Raw genomic sequence first — 20,028 nt, 5'->3', positions numbered from 1 at the left:
CACCTGTAATTCCAGCTTCCTGGAAGGCTTAGGTGGGAGAATTGCTTGAACCCAGGAGATCGAGGTTACAGTGAGCTGAGATTGAGCCACTATGCTCCAGCCTGGGCATCACAGAGTGAGACTATGTCTCAAAAGAAGAAGAAGAAGAAAAAACCCAACAGCCAGCTTTTTTCAATGTCAGTTGATATTCATTGGCCCATGGATTTCTTTTATTATCTTGATAATTCACCTGTGTGTTTGTAGGGATGGCTGCTATGTATTATCCTTCAGTTTTCAGGTATTTTGTGATGGGAGAATTTCCAGGTTCTCCTGTTAGCCACATTGCTAGAAATGCAAGTCTTCAAATTAAAGATTTTTTTTTTTTTAAACCAATGCTTAAATATTTGGTGGGGAAAGAGAAAGAAAATCATCTCCCTCTTTTTTGTTGTTGACATTTTTCTTTTTAGCATGCAGCAGAACTGATTAAAACAGTGGCATCTCGCTATGATGAATATGTTAATGTGAAGGATTTTTCTGACAAAATCAATCGTGCCCTTACTGCAGCAAAGAAGGATAATGACTTCATTTATCATGATCGAGTTCCAGACCTTAAAGATCTAGATCCTATTGGCAAAGCCACACTTGTGAAGTCTACCCCAGTCAATGTACCCATCAGTCAGAAATTTACTGGTATGTCAGTTATTCAGACACACTTTAATCTTACTTTTCTCCAGTTTGCTCTGTTTTTCCTAGCTAAAAATCACATAATTGCTATTGTATGCTCTGAATATAATTTGCATTCATCTTGTTTAAAAGGAATATGAGAATAAATATTGTATTATGTCATTAGTGCAATGTTAAGATGGAAAGTAAATGATAATAAAGTATATGTAAAGTATACAATAGTTAGAAGACTTGAAACTGTGTGTTTGATTAAGATTGTAGCACTTGTCATTTTGTTAACATAACATTTGTTATTTAAGATGCTGCCATTAAAAATAAACAAATATGGTTGGGTGTGATGGCTCATGCCTGTAATCCTAACATGTTGGGAATCTGAGGTGGGTAGATTGCTTGAGCTCAGGAGTTCAAGACCAGCCTGGGCAACTGGTGAAACCCTGTCTCTACCAAAAAATACAAAATTTAACCAGGCATGGTGGTGCATGCCTGTGGTTTCAGCTACTCCAGAGGCTGAGGTGGGAGGCTTGCTTGAGCCAGGGAGGTGGAGGTTGCAGTGAGCTGAAATCGTGCCGATGTACTCCAGCCTGGGTGACAGAGTGATATCCCTCTTAAAAAAAAAAAAAAAAAAAAACCCACACAAATATTTCTTTAAACATGTAAACTTCTAAAGTGTTATTTGCATGAAATAAATACATGTTATTATATTGTAGATGTATACAATAGATGGTAGCCTCTAGCTGAGATCCCAAGGATAGCATTCTGTTACTGGGAAAGGATGAGTATATGTTCATTTAGCAAACACGAAAGTGTTTCCAATGTGTCAGGTACTCTTTTAAGCACTTTACAAATATTAGCTCATTAGTTTTCACAAGTGCCCTGACATGGGTACTGTTATTATCCCTATTTCATGAGGATACTGATGCACAGAGTGGTTAAATAATTTGCTCAAGGTCACATAGCTAGGAAGTGTTGGAGTGAGAAATGGTATCCTGCTGCTTTGACCTACTTAGTCAATTTTTTTTTTTTTTTTTTTTTTGAGATGGAGTCTTGATCTGTTCCCCAGGCTGGAAGTGCAGTGGCGTGATCTCGGCTCATTGCAACCTCCGCCTCATGTGATTCTCCTGCCTCAGCCTCCCAAGTAGCTGGGACTACAGGCACCTACCACCATGCCGGCTAATTTTTGTATTTTTAGTAGAGATGGTGTTTCGCCAGGTTGACTAGACTGATCTTGAACTCCTGACCTCAGGTGATCTGCCTGCCTTGGCCTCCCAAAGTGCTGGGATTACAGTCCTGAGCCACTGTGCCCGACTCCTGACTCAGTCAATTTAATCAACAAATGAACAGCGTCACTGAAGATCCCTCAAACTCAGTGATGAACACATCTGAAAAAGTAAAAGAAAATTAAGTTCAAAGAAGACATTGTTGCCATTGTCCATGAATGTAGTGATCGAAAAATTCTCTTTATAATTGTGCTTTCAGTAGTGATTTAGTTTCGATCTTTAAATCTAAATAGACTGTTGATATTTTGATCTTTAAATATCAATTATTTATAGACTATGAATATTAGAAAATATGAACAGTCACTTTTACAGTTTGGGTTTTTGCCTTAAAATTTTGTTGTAATTTCTCTTCCTAATTTTAGATCTGTTTGAGAAGATGGTTCCTGTGTCAGTGCAGCAGTCTTTGGCTGCCTATAATCAGAGGAAAGCCGATTTGGTTAACAGATCAATTGCTCAGATGAGAGAAGCCACCACTTTGGCAAATGGGTAGGTAGAGCTTAATTTTAAAGCCTGAAGTTTACCATTTGACTTTTTTTTTTTTTTTTTTTTTTAATTTCACTATTGAATGAACTGTCTTTGTTTTTCCAAACATGACTTTTGTCAGATTTTTCACAAGTCTGATATATATCGCTTTCAAATACTTTGATTGTTCTTTAGTTTAAGAACATTTTAGTTTCTGAGCTTAGAGCTAAATGTCAAGGGTATATGAAATAGAAAATTACATACTTACAACCATTTTTTGGGAAACACTGTATTTATGAAGCTCTAGCAAATATAGTTGGAAGAAATTATAGAAACAAGGTGAGGATATTTAACTAGAAATTTGTATTTTAAAAAATGTTTATTTGTGGGGAATGAGAAGTAGAAATGAACTAAGATACATAGTACGTTTAGTGTTCTGAACCAATTTTTGTTTCTGATGGATTGAATACTAAGAAGATAATTCATTGATCTAAAAAATTTTGCACACACAAAATATATACTAATCTAAGTATACAGTTCAACAATTACATGTATATGAATGTGTGTGTTTGTATATATACATTTATTTATTTATTTTTGAGACAGTGTCTTGCTTTGTCACCCAGGCTGGAGTGTGGTGGTATAAACATGGCTCACTGCAGTCTCAACCTTCTGGGCTCAAGCAGTCCTCCTGTCTCAGCCTCCTGTGTAGCTGAGGCCACTACACCTGGCTAATTTTTTAATTTTTTTGTAGAGATGAAATCTCACTTTGTTTCTCAGACTGGTCTTGAACTCCTGGGCTCAGTGATCCTCCTGCCTTGACCTCCCAAAATGCTGGGATTACAGACATGAGCCACCATGCCTGGCTATTCAATTAGTCTTGATACATGTATATACCCATGTAACCACCACTATGAATAAGATAGAGAACACTACTATTACCCTAAAAAATTCTCTCATGACCCTTTCCCTTCAGTCCTCCTTCTCTTGGCCCCTGGCCACTGTTGATCTGCTCCCTATCATTATTAGATTAGTTTTACTTTTTATACAATTTAAAATGCATGTACATTTTAGCATGTACAGTAATATGGTATATTACATTATTACAGTATATACATATGCAGTACTTACAGTATGTACAGTATACACTTTAAATGTGTTTTGCTTTTTTCACTTAGCTACTGTTTTTGAGATTATCTATATTATGTGTATCAGTTTGATTCTATTGCTGAGCAGTATTCCAGTTTATGGTTATAGAGCAGTTTGTTAATTCTTTCACCTGTTGATGGTCATTTCAGTTTCTATGAACATTCATGTATAAATCTTTGTGTGGACATATTTTAGTTCTCTTGGGTAAATACCTAGGAGTGGAATTCCTAAGTTGTATGGTTAGCATATTTAATTTTATATGAAATTCCCAGGTTGTTTTCCAAAGCAGTTGTTCCATTTTATATCCCTATCTGCACTGTTTGAGAAATACAGTTGTTCTGCGTCCTCACCAGTAGTTATACTGTCAGTCTTTTTAGTTTTAGCTATTTTAGTGTGTGTGTAGCAGTATCTCATTGTGGTTTAATTTGCATTCCGTTAATTACTAATGATATTGAACAACTTTTCATATGCTTACTAGACATTCATGTATCTTCTGTAAAGGGTCTGTTGAAATCTTTTTTACTAATTTTTAAAACTGAGTTTTTCTTAATCTTTAAACAAGTCCTTTGTCAGATACATATAATTGAGAATATAGTTGACCCTTGAACAACATAGGGGTGCTGAGTCCCCTTTACAGTCAAATCAGCATATAACTTTCAAGTCCTCAAAAGTTAACTAATAGCCTGCTGTTGACTAGAAGTCTTACCGATAACATGAAAAGTCAATTAACACATACTTTGTATATGTATTATATACTATATTCTTACAGTAAAGTAAGCTAGAGAAAAAATATTATTAAGAAAATCATAAGGAAGAGAAAATGTATTTACTACGATTAAATGGAAATGGATCATCATAAAGGTCTTTATCAATGTTGTTTTCATGTTAAGTAGGCTGAGGAAGAGGAGGAAGGAGAGTTGGTCGTGCTGTTTTAGAGGTGGCAGAAGTGAAAGAAAATCCGCATATACATGGACTCACATAGTTCAAATCTATGTTGTTCAAGGGCCAACTGTATTTCTCTTGTAGTTGGCTTGCCTTTTTATGTTTTTAGTTTTGATTAATGCATGGATATTACCATCATTTTTCTTTAACAAGAAAGGAATGTGAGTTTACTCTAGCATATGATTAACAGGCAGTGTAAGATTTTACAGAGCTTATTTTCTGAGGAGTTCATTGTATTACATCACTTCATTTGCCTTTTTGTCTTTACATAGTAGTTAGGTATATGTTCCTTCTTTCCCCATCATGTAAATGCAGTAACTGAGGAATTGTTATTGTGCCACAAAACTGAGAATAGATGAAGATTCTGTAATGAATACTTAGATCATCTATGTACTGTTGACATTTTGCCTAGATGATGTGAAATTATACCTGTTGTTTCTGCTGAAAGAGAGCAAAAAAAAAAAGTATTTTGGTTATTGTTTCTGACTTGTTAGTGATGCTGTAACAATCCAAAGTGTGAAAAAAGACTGCTTTTTTAGGATAGAATGTTTGACTTTTAATTACTTAAGACTGAAAGAAGTTTGAACTGTAAGCCAACAATACCTAATATATTTTAATGTGGTCATCGTTTTTCTTATTTTTCTGCTTTTTTTTTTTTTTTTTTCTTGAGATGGTATCTCACTCTCTTTCCCAGGCTGGAGTGCAGTGGCATGATCTTGGCTCACAGCAACCTGCCCCTCCTGGGTTCAAGTGATTCTCGTGCCTCAGCCTCCTGAGTAGCTGGGATTACACGTGCCTGCCACCACGCCCGACTGATTTTTGTATTTTTAGTAGAGATGGGGTTTCACCACGTTGAGCAGTCTGGTCTCAAACACTCGACCTCAGGTGATCTGCCTGCCTTGACCACCAAAGTGCTGGGATTACTGGCATGAGCCACTGTACCCAGCCTATTTTTTGGCTTTTAATTCTGAATTGTGAACTTAATTTTTTGATTTTTGTTTAATTTTATGAATCAGGGATTTTTTTTTTTGTCTTTTATCTTTGCTTTTTTTTCATTGATAGGGCTTATCCAGTTTTTCTGGGTGCTAACTCCATTGCTGTTGATTTGGTTATAGAAGATTAAATTAAATATTGATGAGCAGTTATTTAAAATTATTTTAGTCTTCAGCATAACATGGTATCTCATTTTTTCAGGGTGCTAGCTTCCCTTAATCTTCCAGCAGCAATTGAAGATGTGTCTGGAGACACTGTACCTCAGTCTATATTGACTAAGTCAAGGTCTGTGATTGAACAGGGAGGTATCCAGACTGTTGATCAGTTGATTAAAGAACTGCCTGAATTACTGCAACGAAATAGAGAAATCCTAGATGAGGTATGTTTTATAAGATTTGTTTTTCAAGTGCAAACACTATAATCCCTTGACATCCAGCAGAGATTGGGACTGGAGACTTCTTCCTGCTGGTTTTCACAGTGTAGTTAGTATTCGTCACTTTGGTGAATTTACTGTGGCCCAGAGCCTTCTCTTTAGCAGAGAAATTCTGGTTGAGTGAGGATGGGTTTCATTCTTATCTTACCGGTAAGTAAGTACACATTAATGAAACTCATATGACCACTGCGTAAACTAGTATACTATGAGGAGTTAATTATCATACAAACCGTTCAAAGTTTTTGTAATTATTGATTTATTTTATACATAGGCAGATCAGCTTTCTTGGTGATCATGGAAATTAGACAAAGGAGGTTAGGCTATCAAATGATTTATGTCACTGTATCCATTTTCCAGTAGAGATGGCATTTTATTAGTAGGAGTGAAATATTCTTTACAGTTCTTTTGGCTAAAGCTAACTGTTTGCCAGTGTTATTCTCTTTTTATAGTGCTTTTACCTCTTCCCTCTGATTGATAAAGTTTCTTTCTGTAGCTATAAATACATTTGACTGGTTATGTGGGCTTTTGCCAGTTTAGGAGTCATGTTATCTCTTTCAGATGACTTCTCTTATCAATGCTTTAATCTATGATGTTTTGATTTTTCAGTTAACTTTCAGAGGATATTGTATTTATACCATTTCCAAGTACTTTGGGGCAGGAGCAGAGTACTTAAGAGAGTGTGAATCTTGTGAATGAGAATATTTTCCTCCCAGGGTTATTTAGAGAATTAAGTAAGCTAAAACAGTAAGATGCCTAGCGTTTGGACATATAGGATATGCTTTAATAAGTTACAGCTATTATTGCTATTATATTACTAATTATGATGATGGTATATTGTAGGTATTATAACTGTTGTGATGACAGGTGGTGACTGTTATTCACCTTTCAATCCAAATCAGCTTTTGAAAAAGGTTAAAGTGGAAATTGACTGCATTGTTGGCTTGAGAAAGCTGCTATTTATAAGGGGTTCTATATTAATTATACCATTAACATTCACTGACCTTATTTGTATAGTCACAGTCAGTAAACAGAAAACAGAAAACAATGGGTATTACATAGTTCAGTACTAAAGCTTTTCTGTGTTGTACTTGTAAAAAATGCAGAATCTCAGGCCCCATCTCAGACTGACTGTATCAGGATCTGAATTTTAACAGGATTCCCAAGTAACTTGTGTGTACCTATTAAAATTTGACAAACACTGCTGTACCTTACAGTTCTTTAAAATCTGTTGATTTGGCCGGGCACGGTGGCTCACGCCTGTAATCCCAGCACTTTGGGAGGCCGAGGCGGGTGGATCACGAGGTCAAGAGATCGAGACCATCCTGGTCAACAAGGTGAAACCCCGTCTCTACTAAAAATAGAAAAATTAGCCGGGCACGGTGGCACGTGCCTGTAATCCCAGCTACTCAGGAGGCTGAGGCAGGAGAATTGCCTGAACCCAGGAGGCGGAGGTTGCGGTGAGCCGAGATCGCGCCATTGCACTCCAGTCTGGGTAACAAGAGCGAAACTCCGTCTCAAAAAAAAAAAAAATCTGTTGATTTGTGGGTAAACAAGCGTGTGATCTGGTGTTTCACTGAAAGGACATTAGAAATTATTAGACATAAGGAGAAGAAAGTGGAGAGTATTGTGTAAGACCACAGACAAGTGACAGCAGCAGGAAGTAATTGTCTCATAGTGAGGGAAGAGACAAACACTAAGAAATGTAGGCATAATGCATCAAAAGAAAAGCAGTCTGGGGACATTTAGCAAATAGAAGTAAGAGTAAATCATCATTTAGTATTTTGTAGTTTACACATAATTCAGTGCTTAAGGACTCAGAATGTAGAGTTTTATTCGGATTTGATTCCTAGCTCTTAAACCTACTTGTGACTTTGGGTAAAGTACTTAACATCTTCATGTTTCAGTTGATCATCCAAAAAAAATGGGGTGAATAGTAGTTAGCCCATAAGTTAGTTGTGAAGTGGAATTTACTTGTGTGTACTACCTAGTAGTTATATAATGTTAATATTACTGCATTTTCTTGATTTTTAAGTTGCTAGCAATTGGAATATGCATGCTTGATTCTATAAATTTTTTTTTGATAGAAATGTTGCCTAATGTGTCAATCGTGAGAAGCATCTTTAGAAATATTAATGTGAAAACTTATAATTGAGGAAAAACTCACATTAGTGTTCATGCATAAGTCTATTTATCTTAATATGAGGTACTTTTATTTATCTTATTTGATGTTCCTAACAGCCTTTTGGGTTAGGGTTAACTATTATTCTGTCACTTGTGCTTGGAGAGTCTGATTTTTTTTTTTTTTTTTTTTTTTTGAGACAGAGTCTCGCTCTGTCGCCCAGACTGGAGTGCAGTGGCGCAATCTTGGCTCACTGCAACCTCTGCCTCCCGGGTTTAAGCAGTTCTCTGCCTCAGCCTCCTGAGTAGCTGGGATTACAGGTGTGTGCCACCATGCCCAGCTAATTTTTGTATTTTTAGTAGGAATGGGGTTTCACCATCTTGGTCAGGCTGGTCTTGAACTCCTGACCTCAGGATCCACCTGCCTCAGCCTCCCAAAGTGCTGGGATTACAGGCGTGAGCCACCATGCCCGGCTGAGAGTCTGATTTTTAAGTAAGTTTATGAAGTAAGTAAATTATGAAGTAAGTTGTTCATTTCTGGTAGCTTGTAGAAATTTTGTTTTGGTCTTGATTTTGATAAATTTCAAGTGTCTACTAGTTTTTTTAAATCATAATTTATCATACTTAGGATCTTTAAATCTTAGCTCCCTATCCGTGGATTCTGTTTGTTCAGTCATTCCTCTTTGTCCATTCTTTCCATAATGTCCTCATGAATTTCTTTTAGATTGATAGTATCAGCTGTACAGATCACTTAACATATCTTTAACATTTTCTCTTTGTGCTCTTATTCTTCTTTCAGGGAGACTGTCTCAGGCCAGCCTTCTAGCTCATTAATAGGCTATTCAGCTGTGTTTTTAGACATTCTTCAGCCATTCTATTGAGTGGCTTTGTTGTTGTTATTAATTTTATTGATCTTTTTCGTTTCTAAGATTTTTTTTGTTTGTTTATTTTGAGACAGAATCTTAACTCAGTAGCCCAGGCTGGAGTGCAATGGTGTGATCTCCACTCACTACAACCTCTGCCTTCTGGGTTCAACTGATTCTCTTGCCTCAGCCTCCCGAGTAGTTGGGATTACAGGCACCTGCCATCATGCCTGGCTAATTTTTGTATTTTTAGTAGAGACAGGGTTTCGCCATGTTGGCCAGACTGGTCTCAAACTCCTGACCTCGGGTGATCTGCCTGCTTCAGCCTCCCAAAGTGCTGGGATTACAGGCGTGAGCCACCGCACCGAGACATTTCTAAGATTTCTAATTCCTATTTTAAAAACTCACCTGTATGTATCTTACAACTATATGTGGGTTTTTTTTGTTTTTGGTAAAATTCACATAATGTAAAATTTTCCATTAACCTCCTTAAAGTGTATGTTTCAGTGGTTTTCAGTATATTCACAGTGTTGTGTATCATCCCCCTAAAAGAAATCCTGCACCCATAAACAGTGTCTCCTCGTTCTCCTTTTTTCCCTGCTTTTGCCAAACACTAATTTAATTTCTGTCTCTATGGATTTATTGAAATGTCTTCTGGACATTTCATATAAGTGAAATCATACAATATGTGGTCTTTTGAGTTTGGCTTTTTTTACTTAGCATAATGTTTTTAAGGTTCATCCATGTTTTAGCATGTATAAGTCCTGCATTTCTTTTTACGACTCACTAATTGTACTGTTATACCGTATTTTGTTTATCGTTTCCTCCGTTAATGGATATTTGGGTTCTTTCCACTTTTTGTCAATTCCACATATAGTAGTCCCCCCACTTATGTGCAGGGAATATGTTCCATGACCCCCAGTGGAGGCCTGAAACTTTGGATAGTAGTGAACCTTAATGTTCTCTGTTTTTTAAAATCTGATAATTAAGATGGCTTCTAAGTGACTAACTGGCAGATAGTATATACAAGACGGATACACTTGACGAAGGGATGATTAATAACCCAGGCAAGAGGAACAGGAGTAAGAGGTTTCATTACACTGTCCAGAACTGTGTACAATTTAAAATTTGTGAACTGTTTATTTCTGAGATTTTTCATTTAATATTTTCAGACCATGGTTGACCTCATAACTGAAACTGCAGAACGCAAAACCATGGATAAGAGGGGACTACTGTAAGGCTGCTATATATCTACAAGTTTTTGTTTGAATATCTGTTTTTAATTTTCTTGGGGATATAACTGGGAGCAGAGTTGCTGCATTATTAGCTGAGTTTAAATTTAGCTTTCTGGCCGGGCGCGGTGGCTCACGCCTATAATCCCAGCACTTTGGGAGGCTGAGGTGGGTGGATCACGAGGTCAAGAGATCGAGACCATCCTGGTCAACAAGGTGAAACCCCGTCTCTACTAAAAATACAAAAATTAGCTGGGCATGGTGGCGCACGCCTGTAGTCCCAGCTACTCGGGAGGCTGAGGCAGGAGAATTGCTTTAACCCAGGAGGTGGAGGTTGTGGTAAGCCGAGATCGCGCCATTGCACTCCAGCCTGGGTAACAAGAGCGAAACTCCGTCTCAAAAAAAAAAAAAAAAATTAGCTTTCTGAGGAACTGCCAAACTCTTTTCCACAGTAGTTACACCATTTTACATTTCTACCAGCAGCGTGTGAGGGTTCCAGTTTGTCCATATCCTTACCAAACCCTATAATTGTCCATTAAAAAAAAGTGTAGCCACCCTGATGTGTGTGAAGTGGTATCTCATTGTGGTTTTGGTTTGCATTTTCCTGATGATCAATGGTGTTGAGCATCTTTTCGTGTGCTTGGTTGCCATTTATGTGCTTTCTTTGGAGAAATGTCTGTTCGAGTCTTTGGCCCTTTTAAAAATCAAGTTGTCTTTTGGTTGTTGAATTATTAAAGTTCTTTATATATTTTGGATGCTAGACCTTATTATATATGTGATTAATAAATATTTTCCCTGATTCTGTGGGTTATCTTTTCATTCTCTAGATAGTATTTTTTTTTTGTGCAGAAAAGTTTTAAATTTTGATACAGTACAATTTATCTGTCCCTTTGTTGCTTGTGCTTTTAGTGTTACATGTAGGATTCCATTGCCAAAAATTTAAGGTCATGAAGACTTATCTTTGTTATTTTAAAGTTTTATAGTTTTTTTTTTTTTTTTTTTTGAGATAGAGTTTCGCTCTTGTTGCCCAGGCTGGAGTGCAGTGGCACCATCTAGGCTCACCTTAACCTCTGCCTCCCAGGTTCAACAATTTTCCTGCCTCAGCCTCCCAAGTAGCTGAGATTACAGGCATGTGACACCATACCCAGCTAATTTTGTATTTTTTAGTAGAGACAGGGTTTCACCATGTTGGTCAGGCTGGTCTTGGAACTCCTGACCTCAGGTGATACGCCCAGCTTGGCCTCTCAAAGTGCTGGGAGGCTGAGGCAGGAGAATCGTTTGAATTTGGGAGGTGGAGATCGCACCATTAAATTTCAGTTGGGGCAGCAAGAGCAAAACTCTGTCTCAAAAAAAAAAAGTGCTGGGATTACAGGTGTGAGCTACTGCACCCGGCTGAATTTTACAGTTTTAACTCTTAGGTTTAGGTGTTTAATTCCTTTTGAATTAAATCTTTGATGTGAGGTGAGGGTTCAACTCATTTTTTTTTTTTTTTTTTTCATTTAGTTATTCAATTTTTCCAGCACCATTTGTTGAAGAGAATGATCTTGGCACCTTCCTGGAAAAATCACATGATTTATATGTCTATACTTATGCCATTACTGCATTGTTTTTACTACTGTAGCTTTGTAGTAAGTTTTGAAACAGGTATAAGTCCTACAACTTTGCTCTTCTTTTGCAAGATTGTTTTGTCTGTTTGCAATCTGTTGCCATTCCATATGAATTTTAGGATCAGCTTGCTGATTTCTGCAAAAATAAGCAGTTAGAAGGTTGTTAAAGATTGCATTGAATGGAATCTTTAGCTCAATTTGGAGAGAATTGCCAGTCTTAACAAAATTAAGTTTTCTAGTCCATGAACTCAGGAAGTCTTTCCAGATTTTTAGGTCTTTTGTTTCAACATTGTTTTGTAATTTTCAGTGTACGTCTTGTCCCTCTTCTGTTAAACTTACTTCTATGTATTTTATTCTTTTTTAATGCTATTATAGATGGAATTGTTTTCTAATTTCCTTTTTGGATTGTTCATTGCTAGAATATAAAAGCACAACTGGTTTTATATTCTGCAACTTTGCTGAATTTATTATTTCTAATAGTTTTTTTGTGGATTCTTTAGGATTTTCTATATAGAAGGCCATGTCATCTGCAAATAGAGATAGTTTTACATCTTTCTTTTCAATTGGATGCCTTTTTGTTGTTGTTGTGATTGTCGTCTAACTGCCCTGGCCAGTGCAGTGTTGAATAAAAGTGGTGAGAGTGGACATTCTTGTCTTGTTCCTGATCTCGGGGGAAAGCTTCCAGTATTTCACTATTAAGTATGTTAGTGGTGGGATTTTCATAGATGGCCTTTATGAGGTTGAGGATGTTCCCTTCTAATTCGTTGATTTTTTTTGGTTATGAGTGTTGAATTTTGTCAGATATTTTCTCTGCATCTCTTAAGATGATCATATGATTTTTCTTTCATTTTACTAATGTATATTACATTAAGTGATTTTCAGTTATGAATCACCATTGCATTCCTGGGGTATCCTACTTGGTCATGGTATATAATCCTTTTAATGTGCTGCTCGATTTGGATTGGTAGTATTGTCTTGAAGATATTGCATTTATATTAATAAGTGATAGTGGTTTGTAGTTTTCTTGTAGTTTCTCTGGCCTTCAACTTGTATGCCCTTATGGTTGTGTCGTTTTTAAATAGCACGTAGCAAGATTTTTCTTTTTAGTTTAACTTGATAATCTTTGTCTTAACCTGGAAGGTTAAACCCTTTAATATAGGCCTGATTTCTTAAAATATGTGAAATATATTTATTTTATATTCTTTATCTTATAATTCCAATATCTGTAGTTTTTGTGGGTTTGATTCTATGCTTTGTAATTTTTGCTGATTCTTGCTTATAGTGGCTTGTTTTCTCTTGTGTTTAGTTTTTTTGTTACTGTTTTTTACTTTAGAACTTTAAAAAAATAGTTTCAGATTTACAGAGAAGTTGCAAATTTAGTGCAGAAGGTTCCTGTATATTTTTCACCTAACTGCCCTGAAAGTTACAATCTTATGCAGTCATGATGCATTTGTTAAAACTAGGAAATTGACACTGGTACAATATTATTACTCAGATTTTACCAGTTATTCCACCAATGTCCCTCCTTCTGTTCCAAGATTCAGTACAGAATACTGTATTGCATTTAGTGTTCAGTGAGTTTTGATTGTGAATTCATATTTTCTGTGATTTATTTGTGGGAATTCATTGAGATCTGGGTTTAAGGTGAATTCTGGAAAGGATTTGTGTTTGCTTCTGCCATAAAGAGGCGCTATATACCTGGCACCTCCTAAAGTTTTTTTTTTTGTAGTTAATTTTTTAGGTTTCTAGTCCCAACTTCAGGCTTTTGATCAGGAATCTCAGATAATACTTCTTTTTTTTTTCTTTTTTTCTTTAGAGCCAAGGCGCAGACAGGCATGTTTTCTTCTGTAGGACAGTTTTCTGTTTTAAAAATTCATCTATTAAGAATCACCTATTTGAAAGTATACCAGTTTGAGGGTGGAGAGTGCTTCTGATCTGACCTTTCCTTTTATTGGCCCTGCCTGTGTTTCTTACTGCCTTTTCATGTACTAAATTTACAGTCCAAGCCAACGGTGAACTACATAGCTGGCAAACTATGAATGGCGGGCCAGTTCTGGCTTGTGGCCTGTTTTTGTATGGTTCACTAGTTGAGGATAATTTTTCTCTTTTTTATAGCATTTTCAAAAAAGAATAATAATTCTATGTGACATAGACTGTGGCCCACGCAACCTAAAGTATTTACTCTGTGGTGTTTGACAGAAGTTTGCTATTCTTTGTCCTAAGCTATCAGGGATTTTCATATATTGCTGGTGCTAGCACTGTGTCTACTGGTAGATTAGTATTTTCTTGTGTTTCTGGCCCCCTACTATCCTGTCGTCTTACCTACATATCAAAAAGGCATTTCAAAATATGTTAAACATAATTTTCTATTTTTTTTTTTGGGTGGAAGTCTGACTCTTATTTTCATGTAATTGATCAGTTTTCCCCTTTGTTTTGTTCGTGGCTTCTGAGGTTGAAAGGTTTTGTTCATGGCTTCTGTTTATTTATTATAATCTTAATACTTTCTTGAAATTGGTATATGGATATAAATAGTCTCTTATTTATTCTTCCTTTTTATTTTACTGAGAAAGATAATAGCTAACTCAGCCTTAAATTTATAAGACTTTTTGTTAAATGCATTATAACTTAGATGTCTGCAAGAAAAAAGTCGAACGATTTGTATTCTAACTAGTAGTATAGAAGTATTCCCATCTCACCAAATTCTCACTTATATTGAGTATGAACATTTTTAAAATACTTTGTTTTTTATGCCAGAAATTACATTTCAGTTTTTTCTTTTTCTTTTTTTTTTTTTTTTTGCTTCCTTATGAAGTCATTAAGGTTGTTGGATGAAGAAGAAGCAACCGATAATGATTTAAGAGGAAAATTTAAGGAACGTTGGCAAAGGACACCATCCAATGAACTGTATAAGCCTTTAAGAGCAGGTAAAAATGTGTATAAATGACCTTTATTTGAATAAATTCCCAATCTGGACCCACATTTTTGATTGATTACTTAGGCTCAGTTGTAAATTCATTTTTACTGAAACTGTTTTTCCTCAGTTTAGTATAAAGATTAAAAAAGGTCACAAAAGTAATCTGCCCATTGTCAGAAGTACAGATTCTTAAGAAGGGAATAAAGTGAAAATTAAAATGATTCTCTAACTTTCATTTCCTATTCTAAGCTCTGTGCATATTTTATTTTTTTGAGACAAGGTCTTGCTCTGTCACCCAGGCTGGAGTGCAGTGGCAGGATCACAGCTCACTGCAGCCCCAACCTCCAGGGCTCAAGGAGTCCTTCTACCTCAGCCTCTTGAGCAGCCGGCACTATAGACATGCACGACCACACCTGGCTAATTTTTGTATTTTTTGCAGAGATGAGGTTTTACCATGTTGCCCAGGCTCGTCTTGAACTCCTGGACTCAAGTGATCCACGTGCCTTCGCCTCCCAAAGTGATGAGATTACAGGCTTGAGTCACCATGCCTGGCCCCTGTGCATAGTTTAAAAACATAAATGAGGGCATATTACATTTATAGTTTTGTAATTTTTTTTTCATTTAGTAGTGAATCCTGGTTGGTAAAAAAAATGAGTTTTAAGTTATTTTGAAGCCACCTTTATGCTTCTTAAGACTTTGATTATTAAGATTTTGTGCTTACTGAGATAAATGCTGTCTTTATGGTGGCTGGAGATTAATTTTGTCTTTGTAAAAAGTTTGTATATTATTGAGATTTTTTTCTAAAAATGTATCTGCTTTTTTTTTTTTTAAGTCACATTGCTCTTTTGAGAGAGTAGTACTTTTAAAATAAGTGTACCCGCTTTTGGAGAGAATGATTTCTTCCTACTTTCATGAGTTGTAGGAAAAGATTAGACTAATATTAATCAGCTTCTATTTGGCAGATAGTAATCGCCAAATATATTTTGAGGTATAACTAGCTATGCTTTTGATTTTATGAGTGATTTTGTCAGCTTTCCAAAAACGAGAATGCAAAGACTGTTAGGTGCTGTTTTTATTATCAAGTGAATTGGGGCCTATAAAAAGGAAAGATAAGTTAAGTTGGAGACTAGAACTCAATGTATAACCAGCCCATAAACGTTGCTGTTAGAATCACTTATGTGCTCTGGAAACTTTTATTTTTCTCCCAGAGGGAACCAACTTCAGAGCAGTTTTAGATAAAGCTGTGCAAGCAGATGGGCAAGTGAAAGAATGTTACCAGTCTCATCGTGACACCATTGCGCTTTTGTGTAAGCCAGAGCCTGAGCTGAATGCTGCCATCCCTTCTGCTAATCCAGCAAAGACCATGCAGGGCAGCGAGGTAAGAAGGACATTTTGATGTGGGTTGTCATCTGCTTGAGAAAACCACATTCAAGCCGTTTTATATAATGAACTACCAGTTTCTTATTGTCATCTTTTAAAAAATGCAGAAATAAATTGGAGTTGTTATATTTTACACTGTGTAATAGGTAATTCCACTGACTGTCCTGTAATAGTAACTTCCATTTATTGAATGCTGTTTTTTGAACTAAATTCTGGATACTTAATATGTCAACAGTATTTAATTCGGTTTTTATAAAAGAGAGAAGCTTGGGAGTATAGAAACTTCCCTGAAATGAAAGGACTGGATATGGCCAGATACACAAATTCTTTGCTTCTTACATTATTCTATACTTCCTTCTACCTTGTTTCACTGGGACTACCTTTGAAAGGAAGATTGGCAAGGTGTGCATGTATATATGGATAGCACCATCATGGTATTTCTGCTGATGACAGGATGGAGAAAATCGAATAGTAGGGCATCTGATTTGGAAAGTCCTAAAAGAAGAGAAAGTGCAAGTCTAATTTAATGGCCTATTACTGGGAGGTAGGGTGAGTTAGTAGGATAAGATAGAGATATCTTATCTTAGTAAGATAAGATAAGATAGGTAAGTTAGTAAGATAAAATAGGATAAACAAGAAAAACAAGACAAAGGATGCAGAGAAAATATCTGACGAAATGTCTGCACAGGAAAACAAGCCAAAGGGCAGGAAATACTGCTGAAAACTTCTTGAGAAAAGTGAATTTCTTGGGATAGTAAGTTCTAAAAAGTATTAGTTTTGTTCCTTATTTGTCTTTCCATAGAAAGACAGAAACATTGTATATATTTCATATATTTATTCTATAGATAGAAACATTGTATATATTTCATATATTTATTCTAAGACTTACTGGATATCTGCTCTGTGTAAGGCACTATGGTATGCCATAGTGAATTATACACAGGCTTTACCCCCAATTTATGATCTGTTATGGAATATTAGTCATATACAAGGATGACTATGATATAGGGAAGACGTTTAAAAATGTCACAGGGAAAGTATAGGAGGTCTATAATGAGGATTTAGATGAAGTACTTAAATTTCAGTAGGAGTTCTCTTCGGAGGCTTCTTAAGAGATTGGTCCTTTATGAGAACAGAATGGATAGGCAGAAAAAGTAAACGTTTAAGTTCTGAGATGGGCTGAGTAGTGGGTGTGTCTAGACAGTTACAGAGGTACAGTGGAAACCAGCCACAGGTACTGGGCACCTCCCAAAGGGAAGAGAAGGCTGCATAGTTGAATGTGCATTGGACCTGAATCTAAAGGGAGAACCCAATGGAACAAGGAGTATCAGTTATTTGCTTAGAGTACATAGGGGAGAAAAGGGAGGTGGCCAGAAGATTAACTTGTGAAGAACAAAGAACCCAAAGAAGAAACTGCGGATCCTTGGAACAGCAATAAATTCTGGTACCTTTTTTAATTTAGAAAAAGATCTCTGTTTAGTACTCTCTTTGTATTTTTTTGATGTCTTGTACCTGACTCAGAATTAGGTGGCTTTTGTCCTTTGATTCTTCGCTTAAAAGCAAAAATGGTTTGTGCTAAGTAAAATCTGTATTAGTATGCACTGATTTGTTGATATTTTATTCAGTTGTATCAGTTTTATTAATCCTTAGTTGTTTTACACAGAGGAAAAGAACTTTTATAGTCAATAAGTAATTTTATGGAAGCTAGATTTTCTTGATGGGCTAACCACAAAAATTTCAGTACTCTATATATTCATTTGTCACGTGCCTTTATCAAATAAGGCAAACATCATGTGTATCAAAGCTGTTTCAGATGGTTGTCGTAATAGTTGATGACACATTTTAGCCAGAGTTTTTATGATAAAAACTCAGTTACTCGATTGTTGATTAGAGTGATGCAATATACATGTTTTATTAAAAAGTCCAAGTTTGATGGTAGGGCTTTTTTTGTTTTTCATTTATTGTGAAGAAGCCTGCTGTCTAGTTCTTATTTTTAGTCTCTTTGGGCATCTGGTTTTAGATATTGATAAACTCTGAAAAATTTTGCAGACTGGTGGTAATTTGTATTTAAAGATTTTTATATTAAAAACCTAAGACCATTGCTTATGATTGGTTGCCTGTAATCTGCTGTGGCCTGAAGTCTAGTCTACGGATGGCTGGCCAAGCCTTGGCTGTAACGTATATAGGGCTGAGTCTAGCCAGAGGAAGGAACATCTGTTTTTTTGCACAAGGATGATGTTCAGTTATCCTCACAGTGTTACATCTGCTGGGAGTAAAAGTTTTTTTTAAAAAAAACCTTTATCTCCTTAGAGGTAGAGCATAAAGAGAACTGTCTAAAACTGTGTGCCCTCCCAGAGGGGTGCCTTTGTTGGATTCATACACAAGTGGAGGATCTGCAATCACAGCTGTTACTCCTGGTTTCTCATGACAAAGTTTGTAGACATGTTGAGAATGGCTAGAATCTGTTTGTTTATTTATTTATTCACCAGGTGTTCTTTTGAAGGCCTACTATTCCAGAACTGTGCTGAGCACCTTCGTCCCTAACGTAAAGAGACAAAAAACTCCTCTAGGTTAGCTTTAGTGTAGGGTAAATGCATCAGGTTTCTGCTTTCTGTTGCTGTAGAGATAGTTGCATATTTGTCTTTTCTGAAAATGACAAGGTTTTAAAAGTGCAATAGAAGATTTCATTGAGGGGATTTCTTATGTCTGTAATTTTACTTGGTGCTATTAAATGCTACAGAGGGTTTTTAATCTAAAACCTGGGGTCAGCAACCTGTGGCTTGTGGGTCAAATCCAGCCTGCCCCTTGTCTTTGTATGACCTGTGAGCTAAGAATGAGTTCTACATTTTTTAAATGTAAAAGTCTACTTTCTACTTCATTTTTTAAATGACTGAAAAAAAGTCAAAAGAATGTTTCATAATATGTGGGCATTTTATAAGATTCAGATTTCAGTGTTCGTTAATATATTTTTGTTGGAATGTAGCTGCACTCATTCATTTACACATTGTCTTTCACACTAAAAGCAGAGTTAAAGAGTTGCAACAAAGACTGTGGCCTACTAAGCCAAAAATATTTTCTATTTGGTCCTTTACCAAAAAAGTTTGTTAGTCCCTGATCTAAAAGACAAAGTATTGACAGCCTAGGTGATGCCGTTCCTGCCATTCTGTTTGACCTCATCTCCTGTTCCGCATTTTGTTTACTATGCTTCAACCAGAGTGGCTGTTTTTTCTTTCCTTTGATCCTGCCAAGCTTGTGCCCGCCACGGGACTTTTACATTTGCTTTTCCTTCTGTGCAGGGCTTTCTTCCCATTTCCATGGCTATTACCTCCTTTTCATTGGTCTCAGATGTCACCTATTCCCCATCTTTGTCATTGTCTACCCACCTTCTTCTATTTTTGTGTATTTGTTTAGTCCTTCCCTTTGCATATTTATTCAGTCCTCTCTGGTTCCCCAAATGAAGGAAAGACTGTTTTTGTTAGTAGTTGTGTCCATAATATCTAGAACGGTACCCAATGCAAATGTATTTGTTGTTTGAATGATCATCACTGGCAGCCTAACTTAATAAAGGGATGCAATTAATTGCAGTTGAAAGCTAGCTGGAGTTGTGTATAAGAAATAAACACCATAGGATTCGAATTATTTATATACTTTGATAGCATGTTAAGCCTCAAATTTGAGTTTATAAGAAAATTTAAGCAGTGGTTTTCTTATTATCTTGGTCATTCATTTGTGGAAGCAGTTAATTCATTTTCTACCTCATTTACTCTGTTAAAATGAGATCAGTGTCATATAATCTGAAATGTGTTGAATTAGTGTACTGTATGTGAATTTTTAATGAAAGATGTTCACAGTATGAGAGATATCTATCTTTGTATAGTAGTCCACAAGTTCGTTCATTAATTGGTTGTTTGAAATGGCATTTTCCCCCCAGAAAGTTAGAATTACTGCATTTTTGAATATTGCAGGATTTGTTAACTATTTGGCCCTCTGTACCA

The 20,028-nt window shown here is 36.1% G+C and overlaps 1 protein-coding gene across 2 annotated transcripts in view; it reads left to right on the top strand.

Annotated features, from left to right (window-relative positions):
• The window catches only part of PDCD6IP (programmed cell death 6 interacting protein), a 71,584-nt gene that overhangs the window by 31,981 nt on the left and 19,575 nt on the right, over positions 1-20,028 (top strand). For both annotated transcript variants that reach the window (XM_012435474.2, XM_012435475.2), the window contains exons 8-12: positions 447-669; positions 2,303-2,426; positions 5,688-5,865; positions 14,552-14,663; positions 15,862-16,031. In XM_012435474.2, coding sequence (XP_012290897.2) covers positions 447-669; positions 2,303-2,426; positions 5,688-5,865; positions 14,552-14,663; positions 15,862-16,031 — 807 coding nt within the window. The remainder of the gene's footprint in view (positions 1-446; positions 670-2,302; positions 2,427-5,687; positions 5,866-14,551; positions 14,664-15,861; positions 16,032-20,028) is intronic.

This window comes from Aotus nancymaae, unplaced genomic scaffold, assembly GCF_030222135.1.
Source record: "Aotus nancymaae isolate 86718 unplaced genomic scaffold, 86718_ANA_hifiasm-v0.15.2.pri h1tg000019l, whole genome shotgun sequence".
NCBI lineage: Eukaryota > Metazoa > Chordata > Mammalia > Primates > Aotidae > Aotus > Aotus nancymaae.
The sequence above is the reverse complement of the archived record's forward strand: the minus strand, read 5'-3'. Positions and strand labels throughout refer to the sequence as shown.